Raw genomic sequence first — 16,466 nt, 5'->3', positions numbered from 1 at the left:
TCTTGCTGGGTCTGAGGCCCATGCCTGCGACACTGCCCACATCTAAAGACATATTCACATCTTGGGATCCTAAATCTCATACCTGTGCCAAGTCTGACCCAGGCCCCTCTGGGACCTTTGAGTTTTCAGGCTCTTAGTGGGAAGGCCAGGCCACATTCCCTGGTTATGTGTTCATGTTGCACTCTCATGCTTTCATCCTCCAGATTCCCATTGTTCATCAGCCCTACTCACCACTATCTGTGTTTCCTATCCACCTCTTCCAGAAGGGTGATAGAACTTGTTAGAAGTAATAGTTTTTTGTTTTGTTTTGTTTTTTGAGATGGAGTTTCACTCTTGTTGCCCAGGCTGGAGTGCACTGGTGCGATCTCGGCTCACTGCAAACCTCTGCCTCCTGGGTTCAAAGGATTCTCCTGCTTCAGCCACCCAAGTAGCTGGGATTACAGGCATGCACTACCACGCCCAGCTAATTTTCTATTTTTAATAGAGACGGGGTTTCTCCGTGTTGGTCAGGTTAGTCTCAAACTCCCAACCTCAGGTGATCCACCCGCCTCGGCCTCCCAAAGTCCTGGGATTACAGGCGTAAGCCACCACACCTGGCCTGAAGAAGTAATAGTTTCTAACCATAAGTAATTACCTCCATAACTACTAATTATTAGTAACATGTCCAACACTTATTCATAATCAGCCTTTAGTATTTGCCTGATGCTTTACAGTTAAATCCTCTTTTGATGGAACTTCCCCTGTACTCCTCCACCCTCCCCAGACCCAGAGCCAGTCAGTCTTCCCTCAGACCTTCTGGCCTCACCAGTGTCCCCATCCTGGGGCTACTACCTGGAAGGCATACTGTGCTACTGTGGCCACGACATCTTTGAACAGGATGCGGGAGGTCAGGGTGTGTCCGTGGTAAACGACAGGTTCCCCACTAGGTCCATCCCATACATCCACCTCCACGCAGCGGCACCCCCGCTTCAGGGCCCTGAAAGAACCCCATCCCCACCGAGAAATAGGAGAGGTCAATATCTGATCTTCTACCTAGGGACTCTCCCCACTCTGGAGAGAACAGCGCTCACCAGCACTTACCCATCCGGACCCCTTCAAGCTACATCTGCATAGAGCCTTCTCCATCCATGGGGACACTGCTGCAAGCTCACGCTGATCTCTACCCATACTTCAGCCCACCTGACTCACAGTCCTTCCATAGCAATCCATCACACATTGCCTCATGATGGGTCTGGTGTTCTGGTTTTACTTATTTATTTATATTTACTTTTATTTTTTTGAGACAGGGTCTAAATCTGTCACCCAGGCTAGAGTGCAGTGGTGTGAACATGGCTCACTGCAGCCTTGACCTCTCAGGCTTAAACGATCTTCCCACCTCAGCCTCCCGAGTAGCTGGTACTAAAAGCACACATCACCATGCCTGGCTAATTTTTGCATTTTTTGTAGAGACGGGCTCTCACTATGTTGCCCAGCCTGGTCTCGAACTCTTGGGCTCAAGCGATCTCCCTGCCTCGGCCTCCCAAAGTGCTGGAATTACAGGCATAAGCCATTGTGTCCAGTGGTGTTCTGGCTTTATATCCCTATACAACATCCTGGTTATTCAAACTGTCAGTAAATTTACACCTTAATTCCTCAGCTAGACTTCCTAAGGTGGAAACTATATGTTCCACTCATCTTTGTATCCCTTGAAGCTACTAGTTCAGTTGCTGGTAATAGAAAGATATCTTGACTATTCAATCTAATCCATGATTAGTCACAATAAAATCAGAACTGCTTATTAGCTATTGACATATGGATTATCTCTTCACAACAACCCAGACAGAATAGGCACTGTTACCATCCCTGTTTCACAGATGGGGAGACTGAGGTATAGAAGTTAAATACTTAGCCCCAGAGTACCAAGTGAAGGAGCTAGGATATAATTTCAGATGGGCTGACTCCAGAACCTATATTTTTAACTCCTATTCTCTATTGCCTTCCATTTAACAATCTGTTTATTAATTTGTTAAATATAAATCTGTCAGGGCCTCTGAGTTCCAGGAGAGTTTCATAGCTTGTGAAAGAGAAGTTCCATTTACCCATAGGGTTTCATTACCATTCTCCCACCAGTCTTCAATATCTCCTCCAAGTGTCTCTGGTATCCAGGGCTCCTCAGCCCCTAAACCCCCACAACACTGTCCCAATCTGTTAGACACTGACAGCTCCCCTCACTTTTCTACATGGTCCCTCTCATGAGTTGGACCCCTTCTCTACCACCACTGCACCGTATATATCCCTCGACGCTGCTCTGGCCACAAAGCTGGTCCCCCACTAGGTAGGTGTTATGAGAAGAGCAGATGAAGTAGTGGTTCAGGGGTTGAGTCATATCCTGATAGATGGGGAGGCAGGCTGGGTTGAAGATGTCTCCATCCTTAGAGCAGAGGTAGCTGAGGAAGCCATCCATGCTCAGCACATGCCGCAGTTTGCCTGGAGTGTGGACAGGGGAACACTAGGTGAGAAGCTCTGAATGGGAGCATCCCAGCACACCTACAGTCCATCCTTCCTCCCACTCCATCCAGAGCCCTGCCTTTCAGATGGCACCCATTCCCAGCCTTTAGATCCCAAACTTGCCCCACCTAGTGTGTATCATTTCAATCATTCCCACCCTCAAAGAATGTTAAAAGGAATCATTAAGATCATTCAAGGCTGGGCGCGGTGCCTCACGCCTGTAATCCCAGTACTTTGGGAGGCTGAGACGGGCAGATCACAAGGTCAGGAGATCGAGACCACCCTGGCTAACACGGTGAAACCCCATCTCTACTAAAAACACAAAAAATTAGCCGGGCATGGTGGCGGGCGCCTGTAGTCCCAGCTACTCGGGAGGCTGAGGCAGGAGAATGGCGTGAACCCGGGAGGCAGAGCTTGCAGTGAGCCCAGATCGCGCCACTGCACTCCAGCCTGGGGGACAGAGTGAGACTCCGTCCCCAAAAAAAAAAGTTCATTTGAGTCCAGTGCTATCCGATAGAACTTCCTATGATGAGATAAATGTCTTTTTTTTTAAACTTTTTTTTTTGGTCTTTTTTTATGCTATAGTACTAAAGAGAAAAACATTTTATTCTGTAGTGTCATATATAGTAGCCTCTAGCCACATGTGGCTACTGAGCACTTGAAATGTGGCTTGTGTAACTGAAGAACTAAGTTTTAAATTTTATTAGATTTTAGTTAATTTAATTTAATTAATTAATTTATTTATTTTTGAGACAGAGTCTCACTCCGTCTCCCAGGCTGGAGTGCAGTGGCAGGATCTCTGCTCACTGCAAGCTCCGCCTCCCGGTTTCACGCCATTCTCCTGCCTCAGGCTCCCGAGTAGCTGGGACTACAGGCGCCCCCCACTACACCCGGCTCTTTTTTTTTCTTTGTATTTTTAGTAGAGATGGGGTTTCACTGTGTTAGCCAGGATGGTCTCCATCTCCTGACCTCGTGATCCGCCTGCCTCGGCCTCCCAAAGTGCAGGGATTACAGGCGTGAGCCACCGTGCCCGACCTAGTTAATTTAATTTTAAATAGCCAAATGGAGCTCACAGTTACTATAATGGACAACATCCAAAGGGCTAATTTTATAGATGGGGAAACTGAGGCCCAGAGAGAATCAAAGTCAAAGGCTTAGTGACATGGCCAAGTTACCTGTATTTTCTTCCTTGGGCTGTGTACCTGTGACTAACTATGGCCTGAGGGTTTCTTCTTACTGTCCATGTTCCCATATGATGTTTTGAGGATCATTTGTCAACATCCCCTTAGACTACACTCCCATTGAGAAAAGGGCCCTGTTACTCCTTCCATAGCTCCCTCCAATCTCAGTATGGGCTTTATACAACAACAACAACAATGACTAACAGTTATCAAGCACTCACTCTATGCCCAGGGCATTCCACGCAGCATCTCACTCATGTTCTCAGTAACGTGATGAAGTAGATGTAATATAATCTGCCATGAGAGGTTAGGTAACTTGCTCCAGATCTCATAATCTGTAACTGTAGAAGCTGGGATTTGAACCCAGGCCGCCAGGTGTCAGAGCCATGCCCTGCACCACTGGGCTGTGCAGTCTCACTGAGAATAATGTTGCTACAAGGAGATGTTGCTACAAGGAGGCTCGCCTGGAAGGTGGAACAACATGACTCTCATGGCCAGCTTCCTTGCTCCAGGTTTCACAAGGCCTGGAGATTGTGAAGAAGGACAGGAAGTTGGGCAGGAAGTTCCCTTTTTTTTTTTTTTTTTTGGGAGACAGAGTCTCACTCTGTCACCCAGGCTGGATACAGTGGCACAATCACAACTCACTGCAGCCTTGACCTCCAGGCTCAAGCAATCCTCTCACCTCAGCCTCTCAAGTAGCTGGGACTACAGGAATGTGCCACCAAGCCTGGTTATTTTTTTATTTTTTTTATTTTTAGAGATGGGGTCTCACTGTGTTGCCCAGGCTGGTCTTGAACTCCTGAACTCAAGCAGTCCTCCTGCCTCACCCTCCCATATTATAGGCATGAGCTACCATACCTGGTGGAATTTTCATTCTTTTTGTTTGTTGGTTGGTTGGTTTGTTTTTGAGATGGAGTCTCACTCTGTCACCCAGATTGGAGTGCTGTGGTTCGATTTCCACTCACTGCAACCTCCGCCTCCCGGGTTCAATCAATTCTCCTGCCTCAGGCACCCAAGTAGCTCAAATTACAGGTGCCTGCCACCATACCCAGCTAATTTTTATATTTTTAGTAGAGAAGGGGTTTCACCATGTTGGCCAGGCTGGTCTCGAACTCCTGACCTTAAGTGATCCGCCTGCCTCGGCCTCCCAAAGTGCTGGGATTACAGGCATGAGCCATTGTGCCCGGCCAGAAAGTTTCATTCTTGACAGTAATAAATCACTCAGGTAAATTTACAGTTGCCAGATACTTTTCATGTGCATTATTTCATTTTATCAATTATTTTACAAATGAGGAAACTGAGTTAGTTAGGTTAAGTGACTTGCTCACAGTTACTCAGTTAATAAGAAACACAGTGGAGACCTGAGCCCAGGTTTTTTGACTGATACTACTCCCTGTAGCCAGATAAAGTATCTGATTGTCAAGTTCAAGGGAAGGAAACACCAAGAGGGGTCGGGGTCAAAACAAATGTAACTGATGTTTACTGGATTCTGCACAGGTAACAAAAGATCCTATTTCTTTTTTCTTTCTTTTTTTTTTTGTTTGAAACAGAGTCTTGGACTGATGTTTACTGGATTCTGCACAGGTAACAAAAGATCCTATTTCTCTTTTCTTTCTTTTTTTTTTTGAAACAGAGTCTTGGACTGATGTTTACTGGATTCTGCACAGGTAACAAAAGATCCTATTTCTTTTTTCTTTCTTTTTCTTTTTCTTTCTTTCTTTCTTTTTTTTTTGAAACAGAGTCTTGGTCTGTCGCCCAGGCTGGAGTGCAGTGGTGCGATCTCAGCTCACTGCAACCTCTGCCTCCCAGGTTCAAGCAATTCTCCTGTCTCAGCCTCCCGAGTAACTGGGATTACAGGCTCCTGCCACCATACCCAGCTAATTTTTTGTGTTTTTAGTGGAGATGGGGTTTCACCACGTAGGCCAGGCTGTTCTCAAACTCCTGACCTCAGGTGATCCTCCTGCCTCGGCCTCCCAAAGTGCTGGGATTCCAAGCGTGAGCCACAGCGCCCGGCCTAGAGATTCTATCTCTTAAACTTTTAACTCTCTTCGATTTCATTTTCTGAAATGATTGCTTTACAACCTCCATTCTTTTTTTTCTTTTCTTTTTTCTTTTTTTTTTTTGAGACAGAGTCTCACCATGTCACCCAGGCTGGAGTGCAGTGGTGTGATCTCGGCTTACTACAGCCTCCACCTCCCGAGTTCAAGCGATTCTCATGCCTCAGCCTCCTTAAGTAGCTGGAATTACAAGCGTGCACCACCATGCCTGGCTAATTTTTGTATTTTTAGTAGAGACAGAGTTTCACCATGTTGGCCAGGTTGGTCTCGAACTCCTGGCCTCAGGTTATCTGCCCGTCTTGGTCTCCCAAAGTGCTGGGATTACAGGCGTGAGCCACTGCACTCAGCCTACAACCTCTACTCTATTCTGAACACCCAAACAAATCTGAAATAACAGATTGTAATGTTTTCTGTTTGACTCTAAGTTTCATGAGGGCAGTGTCCTTGTCTGATCTAGGCAGTAATGTATGTCTGGTGCCTAGCATAGGTCCTGACACATTATAGGAACTCAATAAGCATTCATTGAAGTAGTGAATGAATGAATGAATGAAAGGGAGTAAGAGTTTAGACCCAGAATACCTGGATCACTTGTCCAGCTCTCATTCATCCCATCTCTTATCCTCATTCTCAAGAGAGGCACCGACTAAGAGTCAGATGACCTGGGTTTGAATCTCAGTTCCTCTCTCATTAGCTGTTGACTTTGAGCAAGTCATTGAATCTTTCTAAACCTCAGTTTTCCTCTTTTATACAACTGACTTAATAACAGGACCCATTTCAACAGGTCATTGTATTAGAAAAGGTACGTAGATGCCAGGCACAGTGGCTCATGCCTGTAATCCCAGCACTTTGGGAGGCTGAGGCGGGTGGATCACCTGAGGTCGGGAGTTCGAGACCATGACCAACATGGTGAAACCCCATCCTCTACTAAAAATACAAAATTAGCCGGGCGTGGTGGCGCATGCCTGTAATCCCAGCTACTCGGGAGGCTGAGGCAGGAGAATTGCTTGAACCCAGGAGGCAGAGGTTGCGGTGGGCCGAGATCGTGCCATTGCACTCCAGTCTGGACAATAAGAGCAAAACTCTGTCTCAAAAAAACAAAAAAATAGAAAAAGGAAAAGGTACATAGAGATATTAGAGCATTATGGGATATGTAGTAAAGGGCCAATAAAGATTACTGTTGATTTGCAAGGTTGTACTGAGGACTAAATGAAATGAGGAATGTGAAAGTTCTTGTAAAGTATTTATTATTAATGTAAATTTCTCACACTCCGAAGGGAATGGAGGGCAGGAAATGAGTCTACTGAAGAGGCAAGAGGAAGAAACTTTGAAGACCAAGAGCGTATATTTCAGCTGCACTTGTTAAAAGCTAAATAACTGGCCTCCTTATTCCCCCAGCCAGGGGCTAACTGGCTTTCTGGCTCAGGGGCTTAGAGACTCAAGAGAGCCACTTGAATTGAAGACAACTCAGGAAACGGCAGCGAGCCAGCATTTAAAGGAATAGCAAACAGGAACCATGAAAGAAGACCCGAGAAAAAGGAATCATTTGCACTAGAGAAGAGGCCAAAGAAAGAGGATCAAGGGTTTTCCGTTTCCAGCGAGGGCAAAGCTGGTATCAGAAAGAACTTCCTGAAAGTAAAGGAAACATGAGCATAATGGAGGAATGAGGAGCCATGGAATCTTCTTCCTCCTGAGAGGTCTAGCACCTCAGAGGAAACCCCTGTCTTGTCTGAACAGGAAATGCCTGCCCTCCTTTGGGAGGAGTGGTTAAATGAGATGATTGGGCAGGGGTCAGGATAGGGATAGACTCAACCTTCTCTCAAGCAGATGGCTACTTGTCTCTGGACCTTGTAATCATGTCCCTCTCTCCAACCCCTATGTCTGGTGCCTCTCCACCTGATTTCTCTTACCACTGTCTGAAGGTTCATAGCGGTCAATGAGTTCCAGAGCAAGCTCAGAGGTGCAGTCTCTCTCCTTCTGCTTCTCTCGGAGGAAATCCAAAAATTCCAGCAGAGTCAGCTTCTGCCCATCAGCTGAAAAACTTTCAAACAGTTCCTGCACCTCAGCACGTTTAGTCAATGCCTTATAGAACTGTACGAATTCTTCTCCTTCCAGGGTTCCAGACTGGGACGTGTCTGCTGCCTGCAAGAGAGGGTTTAGGGGAGAGTGAATGAACCTTTTAATGGGAAATGTTATCTTTTTCTTTTAATTAAAAAAAATTTTTTTAAATTTTTCTGGGTACATAGTAGGTGTATATATTTATACAGTAAATTAGATGTTTTGATATAGGCATGCAATGTGAAATAAGCACATCATGGAGAATGGGAAATGTTATGACCTTGACTTGCACTGTAAAAGCAATTTTACAGACAGATAGATCCAAACATGCTTCCATAAAACTCCCACGGAACTCCTAACATTTAGTGTTCATAGAATAAATCACTTCAGTAAGTAAGAAGCAAAATTTTAGCCATACCATTTGCTACTAGAGAAAATTTTCAACTAGAAAGAATTAAATCTCCCAAAGGCCCCTAAAATGTCAGAAGATCCCTCCTCCTATTTACTCACATTCCAGCTGGGGTTTTCCATTGTTCTAGGCACCTGTGAAATTCTGGCCATGGACAGAGAGGTCCTTGAGGTCCAACATAATAACATATTGTTATTTACCTTTCATAGAATTATGACTTTTCTTTTTCTTTTTCTTTTTTTTTTTTGAGACAGAGTCTCGCTCTGTCACCCAGGCTGGAGTGCAGTGGCATGATCTCGGCTCACTGCAGCACTGCCTCCCGGGTTCACACCATTCTCCTGCCTCAGCCTACCTAGTAGCTGGGACTACAGGCACCCGCAACCACACCCGGATAATTTTTTGTATTTTTAGTAGAGACGGGGGTTTCACTGTGTTAACCAGGATGGACTCGATCTCCTGACTTCGTGATCTGCCCGCCTCAGCCTCCCAGAGTGCTGGGATTACAGGCGTGAGCCACTGCGCCCGGCCGAATTATGACTTTTCAACAAGACTGAAAGGCAAGAATCACCCCCTATACTTCCCATTGAGCCTACGGCATTGAGCCTAGCACTTAGGGCACATAGCAGAGATTTAACAATTGAGTGTTGTGGACTGGGGTCACAGGACTTCTGGCCAAATGAAAATGTGGCCTGGTTGGCTGCTGGAAATCCTTCCCCACAGACTCACCTGAAAAAGACTGAAGGCATATTCTTGGTCCATTTCCACATTCATTAGGTGCAATAACCGCTGAACTTCTTGGAAACTCATCTTACCATCCTGATTTTTGTCTCCACGTTGAAACCAATCGCTCAGCCATCCAGATATGAGTCAAGGCAAAAGCACTAATGTATCTGTTTGTGTGTGCAGTTGTGTGTGCACCTTCGTCCACTGACATCTCTCCCCTCTCTTTCCTGCCAGTCTCTCTCCCCGGTGCCAATCCATTCTCCACACAGCTTCTAGAATAATCTCTCTAGAGCACCAATCTATCTTGTCACTGTATGGCCCAGGCACCTGCAGGGACCTCCCTGTTGCCTGCAGAAAGAAATCTATATTCTGGCCAGACGCGATGGCTCATGCCTGTAACCCAACACTTTGGAAGGCCAAGGTGGGTGGATCACATGAGGTCAGGAGTTTCGAGACCAGCCTGGCCAACATGGTGAAATCCCATCCCTACTAAAAATACAAAAAAATTATCTGGGTGTGGTAGCACACACCTGTCGTTCCAGCTACTAGGGAGGCTGAGACATGAGAATCGCTTGAATCAAGGAGGTGGAGGTTGCATGGAGCCGAGATGGCACCACTGCATTCCAGCCTGGGTGATGGAGTGAGATTCTGTCTCAAAACAAAACAAGTCCATATTCCTTTAGCTTTTTTTTTTTTTTTTGAGACAGAGTCTCGCTCCGTCACCCAGGCTGGAGTGCACTAGGGAAATCTTGGCTCACTGCAACTGCCATCTCCTGGGTCCAAGAGATTCTCCTGCCTCAGCCTCCTGAGTAGCTGAGATTACAGGCGCCCACCACCACACCTGGCTGTTTTTTGTTTGTTCGTTTGTATGTTTGTTTTAGACAGAGTCTTGCTCTGTTGCCCAGGCTGAAGTGAAGTGGTGCAATCATGGCTCACTACAGCCTCAACCTCCCAGACCAAAGTGATCCTCCCACCTCAGCCTCTCAAGTAGCTGGGACTACAGGTGTGCACCACCACACCTGGCTACTTTATTTATTTATTATAAATAAATAAATAAAAATTCTTTTATAATTAAAGAAAAAAAATTTTTTTGGAGACAGAGTCTCACTCTGTCGACCAGGCTAGAGTGCAGTGGCACCATCTCAGCTCCCTGCAACCTTTTCCGGTTCAAGTGATTCTCGTGCCTCAGCCTCCCTAGTAGCTGGGATTGCAGACACATGTCGCCACACCCAGCTAATTTTTTTGTATTTTTTGTAGAGGTGGGGTTTCACCATGTTGGCCAGGCTGGTGTTGAACTCCTGGCCTCAGGTGATCCACCAGCCTCAGCTTCTCAAAGTGCTGGGATTAATTACAGGTGTGAGCTACTGCACCTGGCCACACCTGGCTAATTTAATTTTTTAAAGTTTACTTTATGAGCCAGGTGCAGTGGCTCACACCTCTAATCCCAGCACTTTTGGAGGCTGAGGCAGATGGATCACTTGAGCCCAGGAGTTAGAGACTAGCCTGAGCAATGTGGCAAAATCCCGTCTCTACAAAACAAAACAAAAAATTAGCCAGGTGCGGTGGCACATGCCTGTAATCCCAGCTGCTCGGGAAGCTGAGGTGGGAGGATTGCTTGAGCCCAGGCTGTCACGGCTGCAGTGAGCCAAGATCGTGCCACTGCACTCCAGCTTGGGTGACAGAGTGAGACCCTGTCTCAAATAAAAAATAAAATGTATTTTATGGTGCTCTACACATTCAGAGAAACTTCTCTAGTAATGAACTATAGAAATTATCCCTGAAAGTGTAGTCTTTCAGTTAACTTCTTAATTTTTTGTAGAGACGCAGTCTTCCCTATGTTGCCTAGGTTAGGCAACATAGTGATCTGCCTGCCTCAAGTGATCTCCCTGCCTCGGCCTCCCAAAGTGCTGGGATTACAGGCCAAACAAAAAATTATTTACACAGTTCCATCCTCTTCACTAACTGAAGCAATATGTGAGTCTCATTAATCTTTGTACCACTGGCCGGGCGTGGTGGCTCATGCCTGTAATCCCAACACTTTGGGAGGCTGAGGTGGGTGGATCACGAGGTCCAGAGTTCGAGACCAGCCTGGCCAAGATGGTGAAACCCCGTCTCTTCAAAAAAATACAAAAATTAGCTGGGCGTGGTGGCATGCACCTGTAGTCCCAGCTACTCAGGAGGCTGAGGCAGGAGAATCGCTGGAACCTGGGAGGCAGAGGTTGCAGTGAGCTGAGATTGTGCTACTGCACTCCAGCCTGGGTGACAGAGCAAGACTCCGTATCAAAAAAAAAAAAAAAAAAATATATATATATATATATATATATATGTACCCCTATAGTCTGGCATAGTGCCTGATACATTCTGCTTAATAGAACATGAATGAATGAATAAATGAATGAAATGGTAAACAATCCAGGAAACTTGGAGTGAGTTTATATCACTGAGCCTTCTAAGAGGTTGCTTCCCACCTACATGCTGGTTAATGCCACTGGGGTCTTCTGTGCAGCTCTTAGGAGCAGCATCTTGTTTGCTCCTCTGCCTCTCACTGCCTCTTCCTCCAATCCTGGGGGTCCTGATTCATGCCTGGCTATGTCATCCTTGGAATCCATTTCTCCCTCAGTATTCTCAGTCTCACATTGGCCTGAGCTGTCCCTGCCCATACCATCTGGACCCTTGGGCCTCCCTAGCCCTGCACCCCTTCTCACCTTTCCTAAACCTGTTGCATCTGGCTCCTTCAGGGATAGCGTGATCCCTCACCCCCACCCTGACTCCATCCTGCCGATACTGGTCCAGGCGCTCCTGATGGTCCATGCTGGTGACAAGATCCACCAACAGCTGGAGCCCTCGCATCCATATCAGGGCCTCCTCAACACTGTTGGCCACCAGGTCCAGGTTGGAGCGGCGGCCATGGAAGACAACGGTGAAGCCCTGCTCCAGGGGGAGCTCCTCTGCCAGGCTACGCAGCAACTCGGAATCATGGCCATTACGTATTGTCTCCACATCAGAGATTGAGACTGCCAGAGAAGAAGCAGATGGAGGCATTAAGGAAGGGATTCCAGCAAATAGCAGGGGCTAAGAGTGAAGGACCAGCACCCTCTTCTCCATGACACCATAGAAAAGAACCCCAGCCTCTGCAGGCTGAATCCCAAAAAGCATTAGTACAGAGAGATGCAGACCCCAGGGATTCAGGAGTCCACATGAATCACTGATGTTTTCAAAGGCAGCATGGCAAAGGGCCTGTACTGGAAGTGGCAAGACATGGCTTCCAGCCACAAGCTGGCAGTATGACACAAACCAAAATGACTTAACTCCTCAGTATCCTCATCTGATACAATGGATAGTCCCCTTCCATAGGCAGCCCCAATGGTGATCACAGGAGGACTGGTGGGGATGACAAATGGAAATACACTTGAAAGGCAGAAGCAGTTATACTAAAGCATTATATGCCCAAGTCCAGTTCTCTCATTCCAGGTTTTTTTGTTTGTTTGTTTGTTTGTTTGTTTTTTGACATGGAGTCTCACTCTGTTGCCCAGGCTGGAGTGCAGTGGCGCGATCTCGGCTCACTGCAAGCTCCACCTCCCAGGTTCACGCCATTCTCCTGCCTCAGCCTCCTGAGTAGCTGGGACTACAGGTGCCCACCACCACGCCCGGCTAATTTTCTGTACTTTTTTAGTAGGGATGGTGTTTCACTGTGTTAGCCAGATGGTCTCAATCTCCTGACCTCGTGATCCACCCGCCTAGGCCTCCCAAAGTGCTGGGATTACAGGCGTGAGCCACCACGCCTGGCCCCCATTCCAGGTTTGAGGGCTTCCTCTTTCCAGATGTCTACGAGGGAACCAGAGAAATTCTTTCACCCTCTTACCTCAGCTGGGGGCGGTATGGATTGTGAACAATTTGTCTGTAAAACAGACTCTCTTAGATGTGTCCTGTGATCAAATTATGTCTTGTTATCATAAAGAGTTTGGCCAATAAGTACACACTGTTATGATTTTTTTTTGTTTTATTTTGTTTTTTGAGACCAAGTTTTGCTCTTGTCACCCAGGCTGGAGTGCAATGGCACAATCTCAGCTCACTGTAACCTCTGCCTTCCAGGTTCAAGCAATTCTCCTGCCTCAGCCTTCCGAGTAGCTGGGACTACAGGTGCGCGCCACCAAACCTGGCTAATTTTTGTATTTCTAGTAGAGATGAGGTTTCACCATGTTGGCCAGGCTGGTCTCAAACTCCTGATCACTATCTGCCTGCCTCGGCCTCCCAAAGTGCTGGGATTACAGGCATGATCCACCACACCCAGCCGCATTTTTTGTATTTAAAAATATTTATTATAGGCCGGGTGCAGTGGCTCACGCCTGTAATCCCAGCACTTTGGGAGGCCGAGGCAGGCGGATCACGGGGTCAGGAGATCGAGACCATCCTGGCTAACACGGTGAAACCCCGCCTCTACTAAAAATGCGAAAAATTAGCCGGGCGTGGTGGCGGGTGCCTGTAGTCCCAGCCACTCAGAAGGCTGAGGCAAGAGAATGGCGTGAACCCGGAAGGCGGAGCTTGCAGTGAGCTGAGATCACGCCACTGCACTCCAGCCTGGGCAACAGAGCGAGACTCCATCTCTCTCTCTCTCTCTCTCTCTCTCTCTCTCTATATATATATATATCATAATGGCTAACATTCATTAAATGCATTCTGGTTTTACATCCCATGCTAAGTGTTTTACATGTTAACTCATTGAGTCCTTGTAACCTACTAAGCAAGTACTGTTTAATCCCTGTTTTACAGATGAGGAAACTGAAGCTTGATGTATGTATGTATGTATGTATGTATGTATATATGTATTTTTGTAGAGACAGGGTCTCACTCACCCAGGCGGAGTGCAGTGGTGTGATCACAGCTCACTGCAGTCTCAACTTCCTGGGCTCAAGTGATCCTCCCATCTTAGCCTCCCAAATAGCTGAGACCACAGGCGTACAGCACCACACCCAGCTAATTTTTTATTTTTATTTTTTATAGAGACAGGATCTCCCTATGTTGTCCAGGCTGGTCTTGAACTTCTGGTCTCAAGCAATTCTCCTGCCTCAACCTCCCAAATTGCTGGGATTACAGGCATTGAGCCACCATGCCCAGCCATAGCTTAACTACTTGATTTTCCACAGCTACTCAGTTAGAAAGTGGCAGAGCCAGGGCTTTAATTCAGGCAGGCTGATGCCCAAGATCATGGTCTTATTATAATAACAACAAGATGTAACCAATGATTTATTACATCTTACTATGTTCCAGGACTCTTCTAAGCCTTTTATATACAATAACTAATTTAATCCTCATAACAGCCTTATGAGGCAAGTACTGTTATGATCTCCTTTTACAGGCTCAGATATAGCCACAATTAGGACAGCACAAACACACACTATCGTAGGACTTTGGTCCCTCCCCTGCCGGGCTCCTCAGGCCTCTATCCACCCATGTATCCACCCCCCACTATCCAGGTCACTCACAGCTGGGCTTGGCACTGCCCCTGGCCTGCCGTGCATGCCAGACTGTCATGCCGTCATTCTGAAGTCTGAAGTATCTTAGCTTCTTCCAGCTTTTGGACCTCACCTTGTGCATCGGCATGCCTTCCTGCATCAGCAGCAAGTCCTGATCAGTGGTCAGCTCTAGGTCAGGAAAAGCAGGGGTTAGGTAGCCAGCAGAGAGGGTAGCAGGCCCAGGGAGAGCTCTGGAACAGGGGTCCAACCTCCTTCCCTTCCCTGAGCTGTACACTAAGGCCTCTTCCCCTGCAGGGGCCCCGGCACTCACGGTCTTGCAGCAGGGACGCCATCACCCACTGTTCCACCAGCTGGCACCAGATCACCTAAAGGAGCAAGGAAGAGCAAAGGGCTCTGGGTGAATCTTGAAGATAGTCTGTAGCTGATTTTTGCTTCTAATTTTGAGTTTAGTGACTCTGACACTTTAGATAGGTTTAGAAACCTGCCTCAAATCACATAAGGATCAGAATTTAAACCAAGATATGTCTGATCCCAGAGCCTCTGCTATTTCCCATGGCTATCTTCAGAGAAGGGTAAACCAAAGATTCCGCCCAGCACCCCCTTCCTACCCAATAACCCACAGTCTACTAGTGCCACATTTTGCTCACTCCCCACCCTCTCATTATTAGGAACTAACATCTTGCTGGATGTCCCTTTCAGAAACTAGAATCTCTTCACACCCTACCCTTCTCATTTCCAGGTGGAATCCTTTCAGCTTCCCTATTCTGGGAGTCCTCTCTATCTATGCTCCCACATAGACTGTCCAGCTCCTGAGGGGCTAGTGCAGACTTTCTTTTTCTTTTTCTTTTTTTTGATACGGAGTGTCACTCTGTCACCCAGGCTGGAGTGCAGTAGTGCAATCTCAGCTCACTGCAACTCCCAGTTCAAGCGATTCTCCTGCCTCGGCCTCCCGAGTAGCTGGGACTACAGGCATGTGCCACCACACCGGGCTAATTTTTTGTATTTTTAGTACAGACAGGTTTTCACTGTGTTAGCCAGGATGGTCTCAATCTCCTGACCTCGTGATCCGCCCACCTTGGCCTCCCAAAGTGCTGGGATTACAGGCGTGAGCCACTGCACCCGGCCAGACTTTCTTTTTTCTCTTTGACAATACTTAGTTGTCTTCTTCTACCTTCACATGGTAAAGCATATTTTATACCTTTCCTTTACAGTTATTCTCACAGTTTTAATGGACCAAATAAGTTACACAAGTCTCAGAACTACATCTTCAAATTTTCTCTACCTACCAAAAAAGGGTACCTCTTTTAAGATATAGGCTGTTGGCCGGGTGCGGTGGCTCACGCCTGTAATCCCAGCAATTTGGGAGGCCGAGGCTGGCGGATCACCAGAGGTCAGGAGTTTGAGACCTGCCTGGCCAACATGGCAAAACCCCGTCTCACTAGAAATACAAAAAAATTAGCTGGGCATGGTGGCAAGCACCTGTAATCCCAGCTACTTGGGAGGCTGAGGCAGGAGAATCGCTTGAACCTGGGTGGCAGAGGTTGGCAGTGAGCCAAGATTGTGCCATGCACTCCAGCCTGGGCGACACAGCGAGACTCTGTCTCAATAAAAAGAGGAAAAAGGCTGGGCACGGTGGCTCACGCCTGTAATCCCAGCACTTTGGGAGGCCGAGGTGGGTGGATCACGAGGTCAGGAGATTGAGACCATCCTGGCTAACACAGTGAAACCCTGTCTCTACTAAAAAAATACAAAAGGCCGGGCGCGGTGGCTCAAGCCTGTAATCCCAGCACTTTGGGAGGCCAAGGCGGGCGGACCATGAGGTCAGAAGTTCAAGACCAGCCTGGCCAACATAGTGAAACCCCGTCTCTACTAAAAATACAAAAAATTAGCCGGGTGTGGTGGTGTGCACCTGTAATCCCAGCTACTCAGGAGGCTGAGGCAGGAGAGTCGTGTGAACCTGGGAGGCAGAGGTTGCAGTGAGCTGAGATTACGCCATTGCACTCCAGCCTGGGCAACAGAGCGAGAGCAAGACTCCATCTCAAAAAAAAAAAAAAGAAGAAGAAGAAGAAGAAGAAAAGAT

General features: G+C 47.1%; 1 protein-coding gene and 1 pseudogene across 10 annotated transcripts in view; both read right to left on the bottom strand.

The window, feature by feature from the left end:
* PLCD4 (phospholipase C delta 4) overlaps window positions 1-16,466 on the bottom strand; it is a 29,146-nt gene that overhangs the window by 6,660 nt on the left and 6,020 nt on the right. For all 10 annotated transcript variants that reach the window (XM_054679358.2, XM_016950512.4, XM_054679359.2 and 7 more), the window contains exons 2-8: window positions 14,697-14,751; window positions 14,396-14,554; window positions 11,698-11,926; window positions 8,916-9,045; window positions 7,633-7,864; window positions 2,265-2,466; window positions 832-976 (exon numbers count right to left, since the gene is read on the bottom strand). In XM_054679358.2, the coding sequence (XP_054535333.1) occupies window positions 832-976; window positions 2,265-2,466; window positions 7,633-7,864; window positions 8,916-9,045; window positions 11,698-11,926; window positions 14,396-14,554; window positions 14,697-14,718 (1,119 nt within the window). In that variant the 5' untranslated portion in view covers window positions 14,719-14,751. The remainder of the gene's footprint in view (window positions 1-831; window positions 977-2,264; window positions 2,467-7,632; window positions 7,865-8,915; window positions 9,046-11,697; window positions 11,927-14,395; window positions 14,555-14,696; window positions 14,752-16,466) is intronic.
* On the bottom strand, window positions 10,619-10,705 carry LOC112208545 (small nucleolar RNA U3; annotated as a pseudogene).

Source organism: Pan troglodytes, chromosome 13 (genome assembly GCF_028858775.2).
Source record: "Pan troglodytes isolate AG18354 chromosome 13, NHGRI_mPanTro3-v2.0_pri, whole genome shotgun sequence".
Taxonomy (NCBI): domain Eukaryota; kingdom Metazoa; phylum Chordata; class Mammalia; order Primates; family Hominidae; genus Pan; species Pan troglodytes.
The sequence above is the reverse complement of the archived record's forward strand: the minus strand, read 5'-3'. Positions and strand labels throughout refer to the sequence as shown.